General features: G+C 37.1%; 1 protein-coding gene across 3 annotated transcripts in view; it reads left to right on the top strand.

The window, feature by feature from the left end:
• The window catches only part of DNAI7 (dynein axonemal intermediate chain 7), an 83,112-nt gene that overhangs the window by 29,072 nt on the left and 29,982 nt on the right, over positions 1-24,058 (top strand). For 2 of the 3 annotated variants that reach the window (XM_081311155.1, XM_081311154.1), the window contains exons 8-9: positions 1,963-2,066; positions 3,711-4,050. In XM_081311155.1, the coding sequence (XP_081167281.1) occupies positions 1,963-2,066; positions 3,711-4,050 (444 nt within the window). Of the gene's footprint in view, positions 1-1,962; positions 2,067-3,710; positions 4,051-5,000; positions 5,031-24,058 lie in introns of all 3 variants that reach the window. The other variant, XM_081311153.1, reaches the window with a different exon arrangement.

The raw sequence follows: 24,058 nt of genomic DNA, 5'->3' as shown, positions 1-24,058 counted from the left end.
GAAAGAATAATAACTATAATTAATTATAACACATTAAATAAATAAAAATCTAAGAATCTATGGTGATCCTTCAAAAAGGGGAAATAGGATGGGAGAAAAACAATTGTTTGTAGAAGAAGACCATCCAAGTAAAGATGGAAAGATAAGTTAGAAAATGACTATTTTCCAATCTCCAATATTATAATTGGTTCAGATAAGGATTCTTAAGAGCTACCTAAATGATGATATGAAAAGCTGTTAAGGAATACATTATTCTCTTAGTTCCAAAGTATTCAACCTCAGATTACTAAGCAATTAGAAAAACAACAACAACAACAACCACAACAACAACAACAACAACAAAAAAAAAAACAGAAAATGTACCTTGCAGTGAGAAGTGATATTAACCAAGTGCCCAAGTTTTTATCATTAATAGTTAGACATCAGATGCCTCCAGATGCAATATGAAGAACATGATATAACTTTATTTATGGTGCCTTTTAAAAATTTGCTCTTTTAGAATATTTTGATATGTTTATAGCAGCATAGAATATGTCTTATTCTAAGATCCTAGTGTTGTGGATGTACCACAATATTGAGATATGATGCCTTTTTTGCTGAAAATATTTGATCTAAATTTAATTTAACCCCTAGTCTTTCCAATGCAGAGAAAAGTAAATGGGATAGGGGACCAAGATAAACAATACCATGAGGAAATAATCATGTAAATCTACAGTTTAGAACAGTTCTAAGAATCTATTCTAGATACTCCAAAAAGTTAATGTTACAGAAAACAAGTGTGGAAGAATAATCACTTTTAAAAATAAATCAGCAACAAGTACAGTTTGCAAAACTTTTTGTACTATAGCCATCAAATACATATTGATTTATTTAACCCCTTTATGAGAGCTTATTTCTTGAGCAACAGACATCAAACTATTAGTCTGTAAAATTCTTGAGATCATCCTTAAGTGTTTAATGGTAGATGATAATCACTGGAGTAGCAAAACACATGATTCATTTGGATTTCATGAACTGGATATTGTGCTTTCTAGACTTGTGTGTCTGTGATAGGCTGACCTCAATTTACTATTTAATAAGTTACAGAGAAAGAAGCATGCATAAAGTTGAAATGAAAAGTCAAGATTCTGATGTTAAAATTAAAAAGGGTAACACAATAATCATCCTAGATTCTACCTGGGAATAAAGGATCGCTGTGTTTTGGATTTTGTTTTGGATCAAACTCAGAGCCTCTCTCACTGAGCTACAACTCCAGTCCTTTAGGAACCACTTTATTTTTTTTTATTGGTTGTTCACAACATTACAAAGCTCTTGACATATCATATTTCATACATTAGATTGAAGTGGGTTATGAACCCCCAATTTTACCCCAAATGCAGATTGCAGAATCACGTCGGTTATACATCCACAATTTTACATAATGCCCTATTAGTAATTGTTGTATTCTGCTACCTTTCCTATCCCCTACTATCCCCCCCCTCCCCTCCCATCTTCTCTCTCTACCCCATCTACTGTAATTCATTTCTCTCCTTGTTAATTTTCCCATTCCCCTCACAACCTCTTATATGTAATTTTGTATAGCAATGAGGGTCTCCCTTCATTTCCATGCAATTTCCCTTTTCTCTCCCTTTCCCTCCCATCTCATGTCTCTGTTTAACGTTAATCTTTTCTTTTAGGAACCACTTTAATCATTAGATACCTTAAGAGAAACTGAGTAGAAAAAGGAAAGGTTTATTTAATTATATAAATGTTTGCATCCTTAGGAGAAAGTTTTTAGCAGTCCTTTGTCATTTTGATCAAAATTTCTTTGTACTAAAGTTATTCTTTTAGTTAATTAATGAAAGGAATCTAATACATAAGGAATGAAACAACTTGTTTAAGTTGTATAATTTAGTAGGACTCTGGACCTATATAATGTTTTATTTCTTCTCCTCCATCTAGTCTTTATTTTTTCTTTTACAGCAAGCTAGTACTTTAGCAGATTTGGACAGTGGGAATATGGAAAAAGTAATTCGAGATGAAAATGTTACTCTGTATGTGTGGGCAAACCTGAAGAAGAATCCAAGGTACCCGGAAGGGGAATATTTTCTCTATACATGTAACATTAGAGTCACATCATCACTGGCAGGCCTGTTGCATAATAGCATGGTATATGTGGAAAAACCCGTATTAGGAAGTCAGTCAACTGGAGTTGTAAATGGCTAAGTAACCTGCCTTTTACCCTAGGAAAGTTACTTAGCCTGTTGAGCTTCAGTTCATCATCAGTAAAATAACGCCTCTATTACTTGATTTGTTTGAAGATTAAGCACCAATGCATGTAAAAGTTATAGCATAGTATTTAGTGTAAATAAACTATCAATAAATGTTGGGTTTTCCCTCTTCTTCTTCTACCTAAGCCTTGGCATCCCAAAAAAGTACATGTGGTGGATACTTTCTACACAGCAATCTGAAACTTTTAAAAAACATATACTTATCTTTTTGAAATGTTAAATGTAATATATTTTCACACTGATTATTTCCTAGATATTTTTTAATGTTTTCCCAACTACTTTCAACAAAAAGACATCTTTCTGAGGAATGATGTTGATAATGACAAATTTCTGATCACTTGATTGCTGTTTGGTATTAAACATTTTGATTTAATTGAATTAGTATGGCTATGAATTTCAGAATACCAGAATAAAAGTTAGAAGCCTTGGATTCTGGTTCTAGCTGAAAAGACTAATCATATGAATATAAACTTTATTTTTGCTATTTAGTAAAAGAAAGGAACAAAATATTCCCTAAATTCCACTCACTACAAAATACTGTGGTTTAAAACTAATCACAGACAATATGTAACCTGTTTTTGGAAAATATGTCAGATAGTAGAAGAGTGAAGGAAATTAATCTGTATGGTTTTGTAGGAATAAAAATAAAACAAATAATTCTGTATTCACTACCCAAGTTTAAGAAGAGAATTAAGTTGGTATCTTTTAGTATAATAAGGAATAGTGGAGGGAAAACAAGTTTGGTTTTATTTTGATGATGGTGAGGTGATAATATAAACCGGACAAATTTGGTGCTGGACTTTTTAAATCTAAAGTACTATGAGAAATCAAAGTGAAACTGGCTGAAAGCATTTTGTTTTCTGAAAAAGAAACAGAGAGAAATCTAAGGTGGAGTATGTTTGGAGAAGTCATCAATAATGAACCTGTGGTTCTTAATTTTTTTGGATGTCATAGGTTTTCCTTAACATCAAATAATTATATAATTCACACACATAGAAGAGCAGTTTTTGACCTATTAAAGTCCATTTAGGGATGCCTATGCCAGGAAAAGTAAAACTCATGTTAGATACTCCTTATAATATAAACAGAAATTGAGGCCACAGAAATGACACTATCCAGAGTGTATATAGAGGAAGAAGAGAAGAGAACCTAGGATGACGGAGCATGGAGTAATGTCAACATTTTAAGGGTGATTAGAAAGGAAACACACAGGAGACTAAAGGTGCTGCTAGATATGAAGGAGTCAGGTATGGGGTTATGGATCCCAAGAGGGTGTTTGAGAAAAATAGCATCAGCAACTGGGTCCAAATGCTGCCAACAAAACAGGTCTGAATGGGATGCAAAACAGGAGCAAAATGGAAATGGAAAGAAGTACTGCTTAGGTATAAATTTGAAATACACCTAAAATTTCCTAGGATCTCATGCTTTTTGTTTTGACAGGTACAAAAGTATCAAATTCGCTGGAACACAAATTGGATTTGAAATTCCAAAGATATTGGCAACAAGTGACATTGCTCTCCGACTCCTACATACTCACTATGATCATGTTTCTCCACTGAAGCTTGTTCGAACAGAACAAGAAAACAATTTTCTAATGACTGAGACTGTCACAGATGAAGGAACCAAGACTACAGAAGTCAAGACTACAGAAGTCACGACTATAGAAGAACCAGTCAGCCAAGAGGACCAGGAGGAGTGTAAACCACAAGAAAGTGGCTCTCTCATAAATTCCGAGGATGAAATAAAAGTTGAAGATCAAGATGTTACTGAAGCACAAAGGGTAGGACACATCTAAATTCATATTCTTTTCTTTGTTCAAATAAATGTTGTTAATTCCTCTTTGTTGCAAGATTTTTCCTAAACAACTAGAAATTATCTTTAAAGTCACTTTCTTGCCAGTGCCTCAATTTGTAATGCATGTTTTCTTGCCTTCTGTTAAGAGTCCCTATTCATAGTTGAGCTACTGGTTTCAACAGTCTAAAAGTTCTGCACAGGATGGCCCATTTTTATATTAGGTACACTCCTGGAATGCTTTGAAGCCATGTAATTTTAGTATATTTTTTATATAGTTTAAACTCACCCAAAGGAACTTTCCATTGACTACAAACTTATAGTAAACACTTTTATAAACCTGAAGGATTATCTTAACATTACTCTGTTACTTTCTCAGTATTTTGTTTTCTGAAAAAGCATTTTGTAGAGTAAAAGTTGATTTTCTTAAAACATTACATTCCTCTCAATACTTGGTGTGTGTGTGTGTGTGTGTGTGTGTGTGTGTGTGTATTATTAGATAAATTTAATAATCATTGTCCTTTGGATGGTTTCTGCTTTTTTCTTCTTCTTTTTTTTTTTTTTAAATTAGAGCTTTATAGTTATATATAGTAGTTGGGTTCATCTGAACAAACTCATACATGCATGTAATTGGATTTCAGTTTATGATTCCCCTTTCCCTCCTGTCCTCCCTCCCTTCCTCTGTTCTCCTTCCTCTACTCTACTAGACTTTCTTATTTATATTTGATTGGTTCTTTTTACTTATACAAAATAGTGAAATTCCTTGTGGTATCTTTATATATGCACATAACATGATTTTTTAAAGAATTTATTTTGCATTGTCTCCCAGTTCCTATCCCTCCACTCTGCCCTTCCATCTCTTTCTTCTACATTACTTATCTTTCCTTTATCTTTATATTATCTTATTCTTTCTTTCCCCTTTCCTTTATTTTATTCTAGTTTCTGCATATGAGAGAAAACATTGGACCTGTGAGTTTCTTAGTTTGGCTTCTATTGTCAAGATTTTCAAGCCATTTACTTAATTAATATGTGAAAAATGTTGCCTTTTGAAAATTAAGTAATACTTTTTCAAAGCTAAGAAGCTTATTTGTTTACCCATAGCACATTTGTATTTTAAGAGGAAACAAAAATGTCAGGTTTTCCTACAAATGCTTAAAGACGTAAAATACATTGCTTTATTGATTTATTTTCTTTAAACATTGTAAAGAATTGAGGATTAGATTGGAAAGAATTGAGGATTAGATTGAAAATCTGAAATGAAAATTTTAATATTCTAAGAACATACATATTGAAAAATACCATTTGAAATATACTAGCATCAAAAATTATAAAAACTCTAAAGCAGTATAGGAAATGGATATGACATAATGCTAAATACAAAGAATAGTATTTTCAGTATGAATATAACTAAATAAAATTTAAGGCTTAAAGGGAGAAGAACCCAGAAATCTGTTCTCAGCTGATAGAGAGGTAGGAAATGAGTGGTTTATTCTCTTTAAAAATTTGCTAGGAGGCTGGGTTTGTGGCCCAGTGATAGATTGCCTGCCTCACATGTGTGAGGCACTGGGTTTGATTCTCAGCACCACATATAAATAAATGAATAAAATAAAGGTCCATCAACAACTAAAAAATATTTTTTAAAAAAATTTGCTACTTTTTAAAGATGTTCTTTGAGTAATAAGATTATTTTTTAAAATCTTTATTTTAAATTCCAGGTAGCATAACTTTAATAGAGTTTAACATTATTTTTAGTTCTCTTCACTTTCCTAGACATATGAAATAATATAATCTCTGCTCCCCCTTGAAGTTAGGCATGATATGTGACTCACTTTAACTAATAAAGCATGAGTGGACATTACAAATTGATGACTAAGGGGATATGGGTAGAATGGATAAATAGAACTAGACCTAAAATTATTTCAATGTGCAGTAAGGAGCCAAAATGAAACCCTACTAAGTTAAAATGTGGCAAGATTTGTGATTTTAAATTCATGAAAATGAAGAATACAAGGTATAAAAATTGTTATGAGCATGAGAGTATCTAGAAATATTTCTTCTTTTTTAATTTTTTATTTTTTTTAATTGTAGGTGGACACAACAGCTTTAGTTTTATTTATTTATTTTTATGTGGTGCTGAGGATCAAACTCATTGCCTCACACATGCCTCACACAAGCGCTCTACCACTAAGCTACAACCTCAGCCCTAGAAATATTTATTCTTGATCTGTCAAAACATTAGACAATTCTCCCCTACTGAACCAAGTTTTGTTGTCATAATTAATGTTTTATAAAATTTATAAGCATTTTATATAAGAATTATATTAATTTAAAAATTGTGAAACAATAATTGGAATCAAACATTTGATTCACTCTCAGTGAATTAAAAACCACCAGTTTTGAATGGACCTTACCAATGTATTCATCTATGCCCTGATTTTGTTATCACTTAATGTTACATTGAACAATTTCAGCTTATAATGATGACAAAGGTACCCAAATGCTAATATTGAAAGTGCTGCAAGAGTGCATCAAGGAAAAGCATTATGCTGGATAGTTAAATGCACATTTTACAGAATACTCAAATAGTCCAGGAAACTTTACATCATGCAATTAATGGTATAGCAGAAATTGTTTATTTTATGATAAACATGTGATATGATAGCTTTCCAGAGCTTGGAAAGCTTGGTCAAAAACTGTGAATGGAGGGACTTGATGTCATCAGAGGATTGATTTTAAAAAAGCATAGTGATTGAATATCAGATGAGAATAACACCATTTCTAGGGCATATCCTTCCAATGCCCCCAGACAGGTATGTGTGTAAGTTTATGCTTATATGTATGTGCTCTGTTCTTCCAAAACTCCTGTAGCATTCTGAAAAAGCTAATATAAATAAGACTGGAGTCTAAGTTTTCCATTGAAATGGGGAAATCCAGTAGTAGTGGTAAAGTACATTATTCCAAGGCAGGAAGATAGAGCCATCTCCTGAGGAGGAGGTGGAGGTGATAGCCAGAAAAAGCAGTCCTCCACCTCCAAGCTACACATTATGCAAGGAGAGAGGGCAGACTTCAACATTCATTAGCTGGACCTAAATCTGCCACCGATGTTGAGCAATGAGAACTACCTTTTGTAGTTCTGAGTAGATGCAGAGCAAAAATCACTACATTTATAAAGACAGCAATTCAAAAGAGGAGGACAAGATAATTATATGGAATCAGAGAGGTGGGAGATGAAAAACTGGTGGATAAAAGCAGGAGGTTCAATATCTATAACAAATGAAGTACCATAATTTGAGAATAGAAAGGATGAGTTTGATGTAATAATTGGCACTTGCAACTGGCTTAGATTTAAAATGAAATAAATATTGATTCTTTATAAAGTTTAAAATCAGATTAAAAGTTTAATAAAAAAATTAAAACTCAAGAACATAATAAAAGTATTTGAAGGGAATGTAGTAAATTTTTTAAATTTTTACTATGAAGGTTTTTTTTAATCAGTGCATCATTCAAAACCATGAATGAAAGATTAATTAGATTTCAACATTTTGTAGCCAAATAAACCTCACTGTAAACCAATTGGAAGACTATAGACTAAGCAAAATATTTCAAAATATATGACAAATGGTTAATATGTTCATATAAAGAATTTGTACAAATCAGAAGAAAATTTTCCAACATAAAATTAAACAAAAGATGTGAGCAGACAGTGGGTAGGGGAGTATAGCTAGTTAATAAAAATATGAAAACATATTCAAATAAGGAATAAAAATAGAACCCTATCTATCTATCTTTCTCTCTATACAATTTCTTATCAAAATGAATATGAGAGACACAGATGTTTTCATGTATAGTTGTTAGCAGTGTGAATTTGTTCAGTCCTTATTTTGGCAGTATGTAAATGTGCCTATGATTAGAGATTTAACTTTTAATAGTTCATTATTAGGAAATAATGGTACAAATAAATAAACATGTCAAGATATTCCTTGACTTATTTTTTATAGTAGCAAAAGTCTGTGGAAGAAAATGATTATAAAATATCCAAATACAAATAACTGTTTAAAATGACAATAGGTCTTACATGCTTTTATATGGAGAAATGCGTAGCATGTATTGTTAAGATATTTTTTTAAGTAATGGGCTCTAATTAAAATATGAATTAGTTTTTGTGAGGAGGGAGAATACTATTTGTGACTGTGTAGAAAAGAACCTGAGAACCTTTTTATCAAACTGTTTTGAGGGTGGGGAGAGGCCTGAGTAAGGTAAGAGGATGTTATCAGTGATTTTTCCTCTGTATACACTTCCGTATTTTTTGTTTTGAGTAAGTAAGGACTGAGCAGGCACTTTCCTCACAGGAAATGAAACACTATACTTCCTGTTTTGCTTTTAAAGGGGGAAAGTTCACAATTTGCCTGTGCAGCTGCACTTGTGCTTTTGCTCCCATCATTGTGAAATTCCTTCCTCCCATCACCCTCATCCATCCACTTTACCTAACTTCCTCTGATCTTTCAAGTCTTGCTTAAAATTCACCTCTGCAACTTTCCTCAGATTAAATGAGATGTCCCTCCCCTGTTCTCTGATCATTCTGTTATAATGGTATTAGAATTCTTAAACACTAAAGGATGACCTTGAAGATAAGATTTATTGATCAACTTCATATTTACATAGCACAGGGCCTGTTAAAAGGTAAGGGCTCTGTGACTATTTATTGAATGAAGGGAGGAAAAAGTGAATGGATGGTTAAGTGATGAAAAGCAGATCCTGGTTTCTTGTAAGCAACTTACAGTAAGGCCAGCCACCATGTCATAAAGATTTAGCTCCTTATGCTCACATCCAATTATTCTGTGTTTTAGGGAAACTTAAGACCCTTTCCATTGGAGCTGGGTGTGCTGGAGATCATTTCTGCTACCTTTCAGATTCTACAAGCTTGTCACTAGGGACCTTCTTCTTGTAGCGACCCAACATAGAACGTGGTGATGGGAAGACTCTTCCTACCACAGTGGCAGCCCCAGGTTGCTCCTCACATTTGGGGCTCTTGAGTTTGCAGTCATATTTAGGTATGATGTTTGAGTTTGTATTTCTTTAAAATGATAGGCACATGGGAATGCTCATAACCCTAAATGTCATCCATAACACTATATTTTTGGGTGGTAAAATGCATTCTGTGTAAATTAAAGATTACCCATAAAATGAATAGACAGATTTACTTTTTGTTTTTCTTTGTTTTCTTTATTTTATGTTTGTTTTGTTCTTCTGCACTGGAACCTGAACCCAGAGGCACTCTACCACTGAGCTACATCCCCAGACCATTTTACTTTTTATTTTGAGACAGGGCTTGGCTAGGTTGTCTAAGCTGGCCTAGAATTTGCAACCCTCCTATCTCAGCCTCTTGATTTTCTGGAATTACAGCACCCAGTTCTATGTTTGATTTTTAGAGGAAGAAGATTCTCTATTTTTACATTTTTTGTTTACCTCCATAATTTTAGATTGGCATATTTTAATAAATATGTCTCAAATCTTTGTCTTTGAAAACTGATTATAATGCAAATATGGTTTAATAATACAAGAACTTGTGACTTCAGAGACCTGAATTATGATTTATATGTGAGGTAATCAAAATAATCAATATTTAATACTTGGTTAGCTTAAAAAATTAAATCCTTTACAGATTGTAGTCATTGTTTCTTTTTGAGGAGCCTATTAAGAACTTGACCACTAGAGGGCTCTTAATACCATATCTTAGTTAACTTAAAATGGGTACTACTAAAAGTATAGTAGGTATTGTCCTCCTAATTAATAGATCATTAAAAAAATTTAGAAAGGCCTAAATTAAGACTACATATTTATGAAAATTTTAGAAATAATAATTTCCCTCAGAAATAATGATTTAAGAGTTGTACTTGATAGAAATAGGTCTTTGAACTTTTTTAAGGGATGCATTTTGGAGGAATTTATTTATTTTTTTTACTGGAGAAATTTAGATAAGAAGGGAAGTAAGATATTCTGGTCAGTATGTGAAAAGTATGGATATATGAAATATCTTTATGGATTTGGGAATTTCTTGGCATCATCATGGATAAATTAAAATCCATGAACATAGCCCATGTAAAAAAAACCTAATATCAAAGTTCCTTAACATTCAGCAACCTTCAACTTTCCACAAATTGACTTTGCAAGTACATTTCCATGATCATAACTTGGACCTTGTTCTTTTTTCTTTACTCAACAAATATTTGTTGAGTGCCTGTCTCTATGTTCCTGGCCCTTAGGAGACAGTGGGGAAAGGACAAGTAAGGTTCCTGCTCTTAAAATTCATATACAATTCAGGAGAACCCAACAATAAATAAGAAAAAATGGACAATACCAGATGATAATAAATTCCATGAACAGGATTAAAATGGTGGTGATATTAGATTGGGTCTTTAGAAAGGCCTGCCCACTGAGGTAATTTTTAAGCTAAGATCCAAATCACAAGAAAAATTAGTTAATGACTGAGGTGAAAATAGTCTTAGGACACAATTATAATTATTGCAAAGGTTGTAAGGCAGAAGTGAGGACCAGGAAGAAAAAACATAGTGTGATGAAGTCAGAGAGTGAGGCAGGGCCAGATAAAGCAGGGCCTTGCAGGCCTGCACGAGAAGTTGGGGTTTTATTGTAAATGCAACAGGAAGCCATTAAAAGACTAAGTAGGAGAGGAACATGATCTGATGTAAGGCTTTGAAAGATTATTCTGGCTGCTGTGTAGAGAACAAATTGGGAGAAGCCAGAATAAAAAATATAGTATCTAGTTTAATAGTACTGGTAGAACATAGTCCAAGTCATTGGGGCTTGGACAAGGGTGACAAAAGAGTCCTGGGAAAATGGGTATATTTGGGATATGTCTTGGAGGTAAAATAAACACATCTTGTCAACTAGGTAGATGGTGGTACGATTTACTGAGAAGGACAAGAATGGGAGATGATGGCATTGAAACAAGTTTTGTTTGGGTCATAGTAACTTTGGGGCATACAAATGGGAATGCCTAGTACACATTTCCTCTGGAGTTCAAAGGATTATCAGACACAAGTACCATGGACATGTTCTTGTGCTGGTTGTTCATTGCACTTCTAGAAGCAACCAATGCACACTATGTGTGGCTTGAAAGGCATTAGTACCTGCTATTTGGAAACCATTGGCCTTTAGACAGTACTTTATTAAAGCCACAGGAGTGAATGAGACTTTAGCAGATTCAGGATAATCATTACTTTTATCCAAAATGAAGCAAATAATGCTATATTTTCAAAATTCATCTTCTACTTCTGTCAAGAAATTATTCTGAAGTCATGGTTATCTTTAAGTAGATTTCAGATCAATTGATGTTTTTATGTAGATCTTTGAATGACAAGAAGGTTTGAGACATTCTATCTGTAAAGTGTTCAGTGCTGACATTTTGCGGATGTGCAGTATCAGCAACACTACTTCTTTAATAGTTGTTGTCAGCAGTCTCCTGTATTCTCTCTGGATACTTTTGTGATTTTTTGTGGGTTTTGGTTGGTTTAGTTATGTTTGTATATTTAAATCTTTTATCTATTTTGAATTTATTTTAAAATGGGAAGAATGTATCTGAATTTATTTTATTGTGAATCTTAGCCAGCTGTCTTAATACATTAACCATATAAACCTTCTATTGACCTGAAATGCCATATGGCAAATTTCCAAGTGGATTCTAAGACCTGTTTTTGGAATCTCTATGGTTTTCACTAACCCATCCAATTATGAGTCAGATTGTGTTTATAAAAATTTAGATTGTAATGCAAAAATAAACCCTCCAAACAACAACAACAACAACAAAATACAAAGTACATGTATAATGGCTTAAGTTGGCGTGAACATACTTTATATACAGGGATACGAAAAATTGTGCTCTATATGTATAATAAGAATGCATTCCATTGTTGTCATGTATTTAAAAAATAATAAAATCAATAAAAAATTCAGATTGCACACATATTAAAAGAATTTACATGACACAACATGAGTACATTCATAAATTTACAATGAAAAACACTTATCTGGTGTTCCACAAAGTTCTTCCATATTATAAGCCAATTTATATATATATATATATATTGAGCCCCAAAGTGCCTTTGAAATGTTATACTTTAACTACCTTCTCTGCCTTATATTTTATTAACCTTTCCAAGCAAACATATTTTTTGAAAATGTTATTTACTATAAACTTATTATAAACCTGTAAACTTAGTGCAGTTCACATAAAAATTCCAGTTGGCAAGTCTTAAAAATTCAAGTGTTAAAAAAACACTATTAAAGTTTATCTAGAAGAAAAAAAATACATGGAAAATAACTAGTTTTGTAAAAGAATTATGAAAGAGGCTTCCATTGCAAGATATAAATCATGATAAAAGTGTGAATAAAGGAGTACTTTTTCAGCTTCATTCCAACAAACACAGGAGTTTTATAATGTATAAAACCGTGAAGGATTATATTGTCAACAGATGAGGTCTGAAGTTCAAGTTTTGTACAAGAGTGTGTTCTGATGACACAGCTGTAAACTTTCCCTCTGAAGATTCAATACTTGAGTCTGCTGAAATCAACTGTGGACAGATTAACAGGAGAAAAAGCATACACATTAAATGTGCACAGGAGCCAAACAAAATCTGAAACTCAAAGAAGGTCCAAGATGCTGGAAGCTTAAACATTTGCTTCACAGGAAGAGGAAAATGAGGGAGGCAGGGCATTTAGAAGTTTGGAAATGATTTTTAGGGAGATGAATGAATGGGACCAAGGCGGCAGACAATGGCCTGGAACAAAGTTCTTTGGGCTCTGGATAAGGTGTTTGATTTTCAGCCTTTGCCTCTGTGATATAGCTTTACTCTTCCTTGGTTAATGAAAATTTGGTAAGAGGACTGAAGGCAATTATGTTCCTGTTTGGCAGATCTGGCTGTTAGGTAGATACGGGAACTTCAGAGAAAAGCCTTTCCCTGAACTTGGGATAGGTGGATGTCAAGGGAAGGTCAGAGGGACTTTCGTTTTTGAGAGAGCTCCTTAGGCCTCTTTCACTTTCTTTTAGTTTTTAGTATACTGAAACGTTGAGCCTTTAGTTATCATTTTTTTGAGACTTGTTACTGCAGCTTTCTGTCACTATAACAAATTACCTGAGATAGTTAATTTATAAAGAGAAAAGTTTATTTTGGCTCTGGTTTAAAGGTTCCAGTTCACAAAGGGTGAACTCAGTTGCTTTTAGGCCTGTCATGTGGGTGCCAGTTGACAATGGCAAGGAGAGCATAACAAAGCAAACTGCTGTCCTCATGGTCAGGAATCAGAGAGAAAGGGGTTAGGGCCCCACAATCCCCTTTGGGGACACACCCCTAGGACTTAAGAACCATCTAAAATTATCCTCCTTCTAAAGGTCCACAGCAGCTTCCAATAGCCCTACTCTGAGGACCAAGCCTTCAAATAAACACATGAACTTTTGAGAGACTTCAACATCTATATTATAGCAGCTCCTACACTGCAATCACAGAAAAACATTCTAGAGTGACTACCAAGATGCAAGAACTTACACAAATCTATAAATTGGCCCACTGCTTCCTTCATCAAGAAGTCTAACTTCAAAAGTTAGTCAAAATCAAAAAGTCAATTGAGCTTGAGTAATATAAAAATTAAAAACTTTTTTAAACTATGTAACACCATAGGTTGAATTCAGGATTATTCTCTTTATTGTGTGATAATATAGAAGTTGATATTTTCTTGTTGCATGCTGACATACTGTGGAAAAATTCTGTTGAAAGAGTCTGAATAATTCTTAATATTCTTCAAGGTAAGAAGCCAGTTTGAAGAATTCTCAAAGTTTTGAAGACAGGAATTAGCCTGATTTACTTGTTGGTCTGATACTTGGTGTTTTAATGATGATAATTCTTCCTATAAGAAAGAAATACAACTTGGACACCTAGATGACTCACAGGCACCCCAAATTCAACATGTCTAAAATTATTGACATGATTTCCCCCACTAAAATCTGTCTCTCCTTCTGTTATCATTCTCCACTAATTACCTAAGCCAACACCTGAGATCTGACCTTATTCTCTTCCTCACCTGATATCTATATTCAATCAGGCAGTTATGCTGATTTTACCAACACATCATCTCAAATGTGCTCCTTCTAGTGGCCCTGATCTCTCCGCCCTGAATTTGTAATCCTTACTGAGCATTCCATTCATCAGCTGACCATTGGCATACTCTTTCCAAAGTTTCTTCATGTTAGTTTCCTATTGAAGGCCTTTTGTGGTCTCTCCTTCACCCACAGGAGAAATCCTGATCTTCAGAGGGCATCCAAATTTTTTCATAAAGTAACCCCTGCATCTTTCCGATCTCCTATTTTTTATACCCTCCTGACATGCCTCCTTCTATTCATACCGGACTAAATGGGGTGCTTGGCACCCTCTGTTTTGCTCATGCTTGCAATTCCCTCTCACCATTTTTGGTGAAGCCCTAATTGTCTTTCAATATTTAGTTCAAACTTTACCACCTTTAGATAGTGCTTGTTGTCATTACCTACCTGTTTTCTCAGAGAATTGGGAAATTGTGGATCCCTTACCTTCCACTGTAGCATCTACAAAATTATATTATACCTATTTCTTTATTTGTTTCCTCAGTAAACTGGAAAATACTTAAGTCACTTTTTTTCTTTTTAATTCCTAGTGTTCTTGTCAGTTTTTTTTCTTTTTAATTCCTAATGTCTAGGCAATATGGTGCAATTTAGAGATCTATAAACATTCTTTGAATAAGTGAGAAGTTTCAGAGGCACCATGGAAAGGGTTGCAGAAAATAAAAGATTGTTAACACTGGTCAAGAGGAAGACACATAGCTAGGCACAGTGGCTCATGCCTATAATCTCAGCAGCTTGGGAGGTTGAGGCAGGAGGATCACCAGTTCAAAGCTAGCTTCAGCAACTTAGCAAGGCACTTAGCAACTCCTCAGGATCCTGTCTCTAAATAAAATATAAAAAAGGGCTGAGGATGTGGCTCAGTGGTTAAGCACCCTGGATTCAATCCTCAGTTACCCCACCACCCTCCGCCCCTGAAAAAAAAAAATTCACAAAGACACATAGGGCATTACGCTGCTGAGAGTAAGGGAAAAGATAACTACGAAGGGTAATTTTGTGTATGGTGATTGAGGATGGAGACTCACTCTGCAATTAACTGGCTTTGAGTTTCTGGTTAGACTTCTGGCATAAGGTCCTTCTAGTGCTGCAGAAGTACTAATAGTATCTGAGGTCAAATGGAGTTTTCTGGATACCAACCAGTTTGCAAGTATCAGCACATATATACCCAATTTCTATAGCAACATTACAGTCATATTGTGCTTTACCATACACTGAATTCTTTTACTTCCATTATTTTATTCATCCCTTTGAACAGTTATGTCCCTAAGCTTCCATTTCCTTAACTAGAAGAGTTGTTTACAAGATATATTACATGTCTGGTACATAGTTAAGTACCAAATATCTTGTTGACAGCTCAGGACTTGAGGCTCATCATTTTAAATGACTTGTTCAAGGTCACAGAAATAAGTACTGGCAGATTTAGAGAAAAATTCAGATTATTTGCCCATATTTAATTGGATTATTTCTTTTTTTTAATTATTTTATTGTTGGTTGTTCAAAACATTACATAGTTCTTAATATACCATATTTCACAGATTGATTCAAGTGGGTTATGAACTCCCATTTTTACCCCGTATACAGATTGCTGTGTCACATCAGTTACATTTCCATTGATTTACAAATTGCCTTTCTGGTGACTGATGTATTCTGCTGTCTATCCCATTCTCCACTGTCCCCCCTCCCCTCCCCTCCCCTCCCCTTCTCTCTCTCCATCCCCTCTACTATAAATTGTTTCTTCCACTTATATAATTTTTCTCCTACTCCTCCTTTCCTCTTATATGTAGTTGTGTATAACCCTGAGGCTCACCTTCCAATTCCATGCAATTTCCCTTACCTCTCACTTTCCCTCCCGCCTATCATCCCTGTTTAATGTTAATCTTCTTCTCAAGCTCTTCGTCCCTACCCTGACCTTGGTTACTCCCCTTATATCAAAGCAGTCATTTGGCATTTGTTTTTTAAGGATTGGCTAGCTTCACTTAGCATAATCTGCTCTAATGCCATCCATTTCCCTCCAAATTCTATGATTTTGTCATTTCTTATTGCAGAGTAATACTCCATTGTGTATAAATGCCACATTTTTTAATCCAGTCATCTATTGAAGGGCTTCTAGGTTGGTTCCACAATCTTGCTATCGTGAATTGTGCTGCTATGAACATCGATATAGCAGTGTCCCTGTAGCATGCTCTTGTTAGGTCTTTAGGGAATAGACCGAGAAGGGGAATAGCTGGGTCAAATGGTGGTTCCATTCCCAGCTTTCCAAGAAATCTCCATACTGCTTTCCAAATTGGCTGCACCATTTTGCAGTCCCACCAACAATGAACAAGTGTACCCATTTCCCCGCATCCTCGCCAGCACTTGTTGTTGTTGGACTTCTTAATGGCTGCCAATCTTACTGGAGTGAGATGGTATCTTAGGGTGGTTTTGATTTGCATTTCTCTGACTGCTAGCGATGTTGAGCATTTTTTCATGTACTTGTTGATTGATTGTATGTCCTCCTCTGAGAAGTGTCTGTTCAGGTCCTTGGCCCATTTGTTGATTGGGTTATTTGTTATCTTATTATCTAATTTTTTGAGTTCTTTGTATACTCTGGATATTAGGGCTCTATCTGAAGTGTGTGGGGTAAAGATTTGTTCCCAGGATGTAGGCTCCCTGTTTATCTCTCTTATTGTTTCTTTTGTTGAGAGAAAACTTCTTAGTTTGAGTAAGTCCCATTTGTTGATTCTGGTTGTTAACTCTTGCGCTAAGGGTGTCCTATTGAGGAATTTGGAGCCTGACCCCACAGTATGTAGATCATAGCCGACTTTTTCTTCTATCAGACGCCGTGTCTCTGATTTAATATCGAGCTCCTTGATCCATTTTGAGTTAACTTTTGTGCATGGCGAGAGAAAGGGATTCAGTTTCATTTTGATACAAATGGATTTCCAGTTTTCCCAGCACCATTTGTTGAAGATGCTATCCTTCCTCCATTGCATGCTTTTAGCCCCTTTATCAAATATAAGATAGTTGTAGTTTTGCGGATTGGTTACTGTGTCTTCTATTCTGTACCATTGATCCACTCGCCTGTTTTGGTACCAGTACCATGCTGTTTTTGTTACTATTGCTCTGTAGTATAGTTTGAAGTCTGGTATCGCTATACCGCCTGATTCACACTTCCTGCTTAGCATTGTTTTTGCTATTCTGGGTCTTTTATTATTCCATATGAATTTCCTGATTGTTTTATCTATTTCTACAAGAAATGCTGTTGGGATTTTGATTGGGATAGCATTGAACTTATAGAGAACTTTTGGTAATATCGCCATTTTGATGATGTTAGTTCTGCCTATCCATGAACAGGGTATATTTTTCCATCTTCTGAGGTCTTCTTCTATGTCTCTTTTTAGGGTTCTGTAGTTTTCATTGTATAAATCTTTCACCTCTTTTGTTAGGTTGATTCCCAGGTATTTTATTTTTTTGGGGGATATTGTGAATGGAGTAGTTGTCCTCATTTCCGTTTCAGAGGATTTGTCGCTGATATACAGGAATGCATTTGATTTATGCGTGTTGATTTTATATCCCGCCACTTTGCTGAATTCATTTATTAACTCTAATAGTTTCTTTGTAGACCCTTTTGGGTCTGTTAGGTATAGAATCATATCGTCTGCAAATAGTGATAATTTAAGTTCTTCTTTTCCTATTTTTATGCCTTTAATTTCTTTCGTCTGTCTAATTGCTCTGGCCAGTGTTTCGAGGACTATGTTGAACAGAAGTCGTGAGAGAGGGCATCCCTGTCTTGTACCAGATCTTAGAGGGAATGCCTTCAATTTTTCTCCATTCAGAATGATGCTGGCCTGTGGCTTATCATAGATTGCTTTAACAATGTTGAGGTATGATCCTGTTATCCCTAATTTTTCTAGAGTTTTGAACATAAAGGGATGCTGTACTTTGTCGAATGCCTTTTCTGCATCTATCGAGATGATCATATGGTTCTTATTTTTAAGTCTATTGATGTGGTGAATAACATTTATTGATTTCCGTATATTGAACCAGCCTTGCATCCCAGGGATGAATCCTACTTGATCATGGTGTATAATTTTTTTGATATGTTTTTGAATCCGATTCGCCAGAATTTTATTGAGGATTTTTGCATCTAGGTTCATTAGAGATATTGGTCTGTAGTTTTCTTTCTTTGAAGTGTCTTTGTCTGGTTTAGGAATCAGGGTGATGTTGGCCTCGTAGAATGTATTTGGAAGTTCTCCCTCTTTTTCTATTTCCTGAAATAACTTGAAAAGTATTGGTGTTAGTTCCTCTTTAAAGGTTTTGTAAAATTCTGCTGTATACCCATCCGGTCCTGGGCTTTTATTGGTTGGTAGTCTTTTGATGGTTTCTTCTATTTCCTCTATTGTTATTGGTCTGTTTAGGTTGTCTATATCTTCCTGACTCAATCTGGGCAGATCATATGACTTAAGAAATTTATCGATGCCTTCACTATCTTCTATTTTATTGGAGTATAAGGATTCAAAGTAATTTCTGATTATCTTCTGTATTTCTGAAGTGTCTGTTGTGATATTGCCTTTTTCATCCCGTATGCTAGTAATTTGGGTTCTCTCTCTTCTTCTCTTCGTTAGCATGGCTAAGGGTCTGTCAATTTTATTTATTTTTTCAAAGAACCAACTTTTGGTTTTGTCAATTTTTTCAATTGTTTCTTTTGTTTCAATTTCATTAATTTCAGCTCTGATTTTAATTATTTCTTGCCTTCTACTTCTTTTGCTGTTATTTTGCTCTTCTTTTTCTAGGATTTTGAGATGATATATGAGATCGTTTATTTGTTGGTTTTTTCTTTTTTTAAGGAATGCGCTCCAAGCAATGAATTTTCCTCTTAAAACTGCTTTCAATGTGTCCCATAGATTCCGATATGTTGTGTCAGTGTTTTCATTTATCTCTAAGAATTTTTTAATTTCCTCCTTGATGTCTTCTATGACCCATTGATCATTCAGTAACCTATTGTTCATTCTCCACGTGATGCATGATTTTTCCTTCCTTCTTTTATCGTTGATTTTCAGTTTCATTCCATTATGATCAGATAAGATGCATGGTATTATTTCTACTCCTTTATATTGTCTAAGAGTTGTCCTGTGACATAATATATGATCTATTTTTGTGAAGGATCCATGTGCTGCTGAGAAAAATGTGTAACTATATGATGTTGGGTGGTATATTCTATATATGTCAATTAAGTCTAGGTTGTTAATTGTGTTGTTGAGTTCTATAGTTTCCTTATTTAACTTTTGTTTGGAAGATCTGTCCAGTGGTGAGAGAGGTGTGTTGAAGTCTCCCATGATTATTGTATGGTGGTCTATTAGACTCTTGTACTTGAGAAGAGTTTGCTTGATGAACGAAGCTGCACCATTGTTTGGGGCATATATATTTATGATTGTTATGTCTTGTTGGTGTATGGTTCCCTTGAGCAGTATGCAGTGTCCCTCTTTATCCTTTTTGATTCACTTTGGCTTGAAATCTATTTTGTTTGATATGAGTATGGACACTCCTGCTTGTTTCCGCAGTCCATATGAGTGGAATGATTTTTCCCAGCCTTTCACCTTCAGTCTATGTATATCTTTTCCTATCAAATGCGTCTCCTGTAGGCAACATATTGTTGGATGTTGTTTTGTGATCCATTCGACTAGCCTGTGTCTCTTAATTGGTGAGTTTAAGCCATTAACATTTAGGGTTATTATTGAGATTTGGTTTGTTCCTCCAGTCATATTTGTTTATTTATGTTACTAAACCTGATTAGTTTTCCTCTTTGGTTACTTTCCCCCCTTTACTGTCCTACCTCCCACTGATGGTTTTCAATGTTATTTTCAGTTTCCTCTTCCTGTAATGTTTTGCCAAGGATTTTTTGAAGAGATGGTTTTCTAGCTGCGAATTCTTTTAACTTTTGTTTATCATGAAAGGTTTTAATTTCATCTTCCATCCTGAAGCATAATTTCGCCGGATACACGATTCTTGGTTGGAGCCCATTTTCTTTCAGTGTTTGAAAAATGTTATTCCAGGATCTTCTAGCTTTCAGAGTCTGTGTTGAGAGATCAGCTGTTATCCTGATTGGTTTGCCCCTAAATGTAATCTGCTTTCTTTCTCTTGTAGCTTTTAAAATTCTCTCCTTATTCTGTATGTTGGGCATCTTCATTATAATGTGTCTAGGTGTGGATCTCTTATGATTTTGCACTTTTGGCGTCCTGTAGGCTTCTAGGATATGGGATTCTGTTTCATTCTTCAAGTCTGGGAAGTTTTCTCGTATTATTTCATTGAATAGATTGTTCATTCCTCTGGTTTGGAGCTCTGTGCCCTCCTGTATCCCAATGACTCTTAAGTTTGGTCTTTTAATGTTATCCCATATCTCTTGGATGTTCTGCTCATGGTTTCTTAGCAGTCTTGCTGAACTGTCTATGTTCTTCTCAAGTTGAAATACTTTGTCTTCATTGTCTGATGTTCTATCTTCTAAGTGATCTATTCTGCTGGTAGTATTGTCAATTGAGGTTTTAAGTTGGTTTATTGCTTCCTGCATTTCTAGGATTTCTATTTGTTTCTTTTTTATTACTTCTAACTCCCTGTGAAATTGATCTTTTACTTCCTGGATTTGTTTCTGTAGTTCCTTGTCAATGTGATCTTTCATTGTCTGATTTTGCTGTCTCATGTCTTCCTTGAGACTCCAGATCATCTGAAGCATGTATATCCTGAACTCTTTATCTGACATTCCATCTGTTGCAGCTATTACCTCTTCTAGAGTTGAGTTGACCTGCATTGCTTGTGGTCCTTTCTTTCCTTGTCTTTTCATGTTGCTTGCGTTTCTTTCTGCTTGGTGAAACTGTTGTGTTTTTGAAATTTTTCCCCCTGTTTATTTATGTTGCTCTTGTATATTTGGGATATCTCTCTTGTAGGGCGGGTAGTGGCTGTGATCCTCCTCTAATCAGGGTGATCTATCCACTATGCTGGTTGGTCGTAGGTCTGCCCGCCCTGTGGGCACGGGTGGCTGCTCTACTCTGCCCCCACTCCAATTGCGGTGACGTTCCTACCACGTCCTCGGATCGTTGGTCCTGATCCGGATGTGGGCAGCAGCTCTTCTCCACCCCTACTCCAATTGATGTGACGTGTCTACCACGCTGGTCGGCCTCCAAGCCTGTTCCGCCGGTGGGTCTCAGATCTGCCCACCCTGCGGGCCTGGGCGGCAGTTCTGCTCAACCCCCACTCCCAGTGGGGGTACCTAACTGCCTCTCCAATGGGTCTCTGGGCTCCTTCCGGACGCTGGCGGCGGCTCTGTTCAACCCCCACTCCAACCAGTGTGACGTGACTGCCTCGATGCTACTCGTCCACCACACTGGCAGGCTGCCGAGCCTGTCCTGCCAGTGGGACGCAGGACTGCCTACCTTGCAGGGTCAGATGGCAGCTCTTCACGGCCTCCACTCTAAGTGGGTTGACTTGGCTACCCTGCCGTCGGGTCGCTGGTCCTGTTCCAGGCTTGGGCGGCTACTCTCCTCGGCCCCAGCTGCAGTTGGGGTGTCGCGATACCACACTGGCGGGACCCTTAGCCTGCTCTGGGCACAGGAGGCAGCTCCACTCTGCCCCCCAGGCCCCCGCAGCACCCAGCGGGACCCGGACCAAGAAGCAGTCCCTGTAGGATCCCCAATCCTGAGCCAGAGCCGCTTCGGGAGCCAGGAGCCGGTCTCTCCGATCCCCACGACGTTCTGCTAGGAGCAGGCTCCTCAGGGCAACCGCCGCGGGTTCCCCAATCCCAGGCCAAAGCCGCCCCGGGAGCCCAAGCCTGGCCGCACCAGACTCTCCCTGCTCAGTGCACGCTCCGCTAGGAGCAGAGTCTAAGACGCACTTCCCGCGGGCTCCCCAGCTCCGGGCCAAAACTGTTCCAGGAGACAGAGTCCCGCTGCCCCTCGTCGCAAGTTTCACTTGTGGCTGGCCTCAGCTCGCGGTCCCCGCAGGCTCCGCGGCCCTGGGCTCAAGCAGCCACGAGAGCCAGAACCCAGCCTCTCCGATCCCTGCCACACTCTGCTTGGAGCAGGCTCCACAGAGGTACCCCAGCCTCAGGCCCAGGCAGCCCCGGGAGCCCGAGCCTGGCAGCTCCAACCTCTCCCAGCTCAGTGTACGCTCAGACAGGGGCAGGGTCAAAGACGCAGTCACCGCGGGTTCCCTAGCCCCGGGCCAAAACTGTTCCGGGAGTTAAAGCCACGCCGCCCCTCAGCGCACAATCCACTTGTACCTGGCCTCCGCCCGGAGTCCCCGAAGGATCTCCCGCCCTGGGCCAAAGCAATCCGAGGAACTAGAATCTGGACGCTCAAAGCCCGGCACCCGCCTTGCCAGGGGTGAGGCCTGAAGAGTATTCTCCTCAGAGTTTCCAGTGCCGAGCCTGAGCGATCTGTCTGCGCGACGCAGGCAAATACCAGCCTGGAATCACCTGTTCTGTAGTTGAATGGGCTGAGATCAGTAGAAAACAGGGATGATTGCGTCAGCTCTCCATGATGGTGGCTGCTGTCCTCCTCCGTATTCCGACCGGTGTTGGGAATCGAACTGGACCGATTCTCTCCTCTATTTCAAAGCTGGAACTCAGCACTCAGCGCGGCCAGTGTGCCACTGGCAGGAGCCTGCAGAATCCGCTTCGCTGTAATCCCGCTCTGGTACCTCGAGGCTAATTAACTCGGGCGCGTCCGAGACTCCATCCACAGGGCGGTCCACCGACCAGGTACTGCTTCCCTCCGTGCGGAGAAATCGCCCGCGACCAAGCCCCTGCAGCCGAATCCCGCGCGCTGGAATTCTGTCCTGTAGATTCTGGAGCACCTCAATTTCACTGGGGAGTCCCACCAAGGTAGCCTTCAGCCATTTCACCTCGTGTTTCTCCCGCACAGTGGCGCAGCGTACTGGTGTGCTGCACTCCCTTCGCCGCCATCGAAACTGTCTAATTGGATTATTTCTTTAAAAATTTTTTTATCCTTTTTATTTGTACATGACAGTAGAATGTATTTTGACATATTACTTATACATGGAGTATAACTTCCTATTTTTTTCATTGCACATTATATAGAGTTACACTGGTTATGTATTCATACATAAACACAGGAAAGTAATGTCTGATTCATTCTACTGTCTTTCCTATTCCCTTCTCCCCATCCCTTATCTTCATCTCCCTTTGTCTAACCCAAAGTAATTCCTCCGTCCACCCTTTTTTGTGTGTTAGCATTCACATCAGAGAAAACATTTGGCCTTTGATTTATTGGGACTGGTTTATTTCACTTAGCATGTTAGTCTACAGATTCATTATTTACTGGCAAATACCATAATTTTATTGTTCTTTATAACTTTATAATATTCTATTGTGTATATATACCATATTTTTTTTAATCCACACTTATGTTAAAGGGCGCCTATGTTGGTTTGATAGTTTAGCTATTGTGAATTGAGCTGCTGTAAATATTGACGTGCCACGTCAGTATAGGTATGCTGATTTTAAATCCTTCGGGATATATACTGAGGAGGAGGATAACTGGATCAAATGATGGTTTCATTCCAAGTTTTCTGAGGAATCACCACAGTGCTTTCCAAAGTGCTTGCACCTATTTGCAGTCACACCAGCAATGTATAAGTGTACCTTTTCCCTCACATCCTAGCCAACATTTATTTTTACTTGTATTCTTGATAATTACCATTCTGACTAGAGTGAGGTGAAATCTCAGTGTAGGTGTTTTTTGTTTGGTTGGTTTTTGGTACTGAGAATTGAACCTAGGGGTGCTCAACCACTGAGCCACATCCCCAGCCCTTTTAAGTTTTATTTAGAGACAGGGTCTTGCTGAGTTGC

The sequence above is a fragment of the Spermophilus citellus genome (assembly GCF_964194105.1).
Source record: "Spermophilus citellus genome assembly, chromosome: 10".
NCBI classification, from domain to species: Eukaryota; Metazoa; Chordata; class Mammalia; order Rodentia; family Sciuridae; genus Spermophilus; species Spermophilus citellus.
This window is presented reverse-complemented; position numbering and strand designations above follow the sequence as displayed.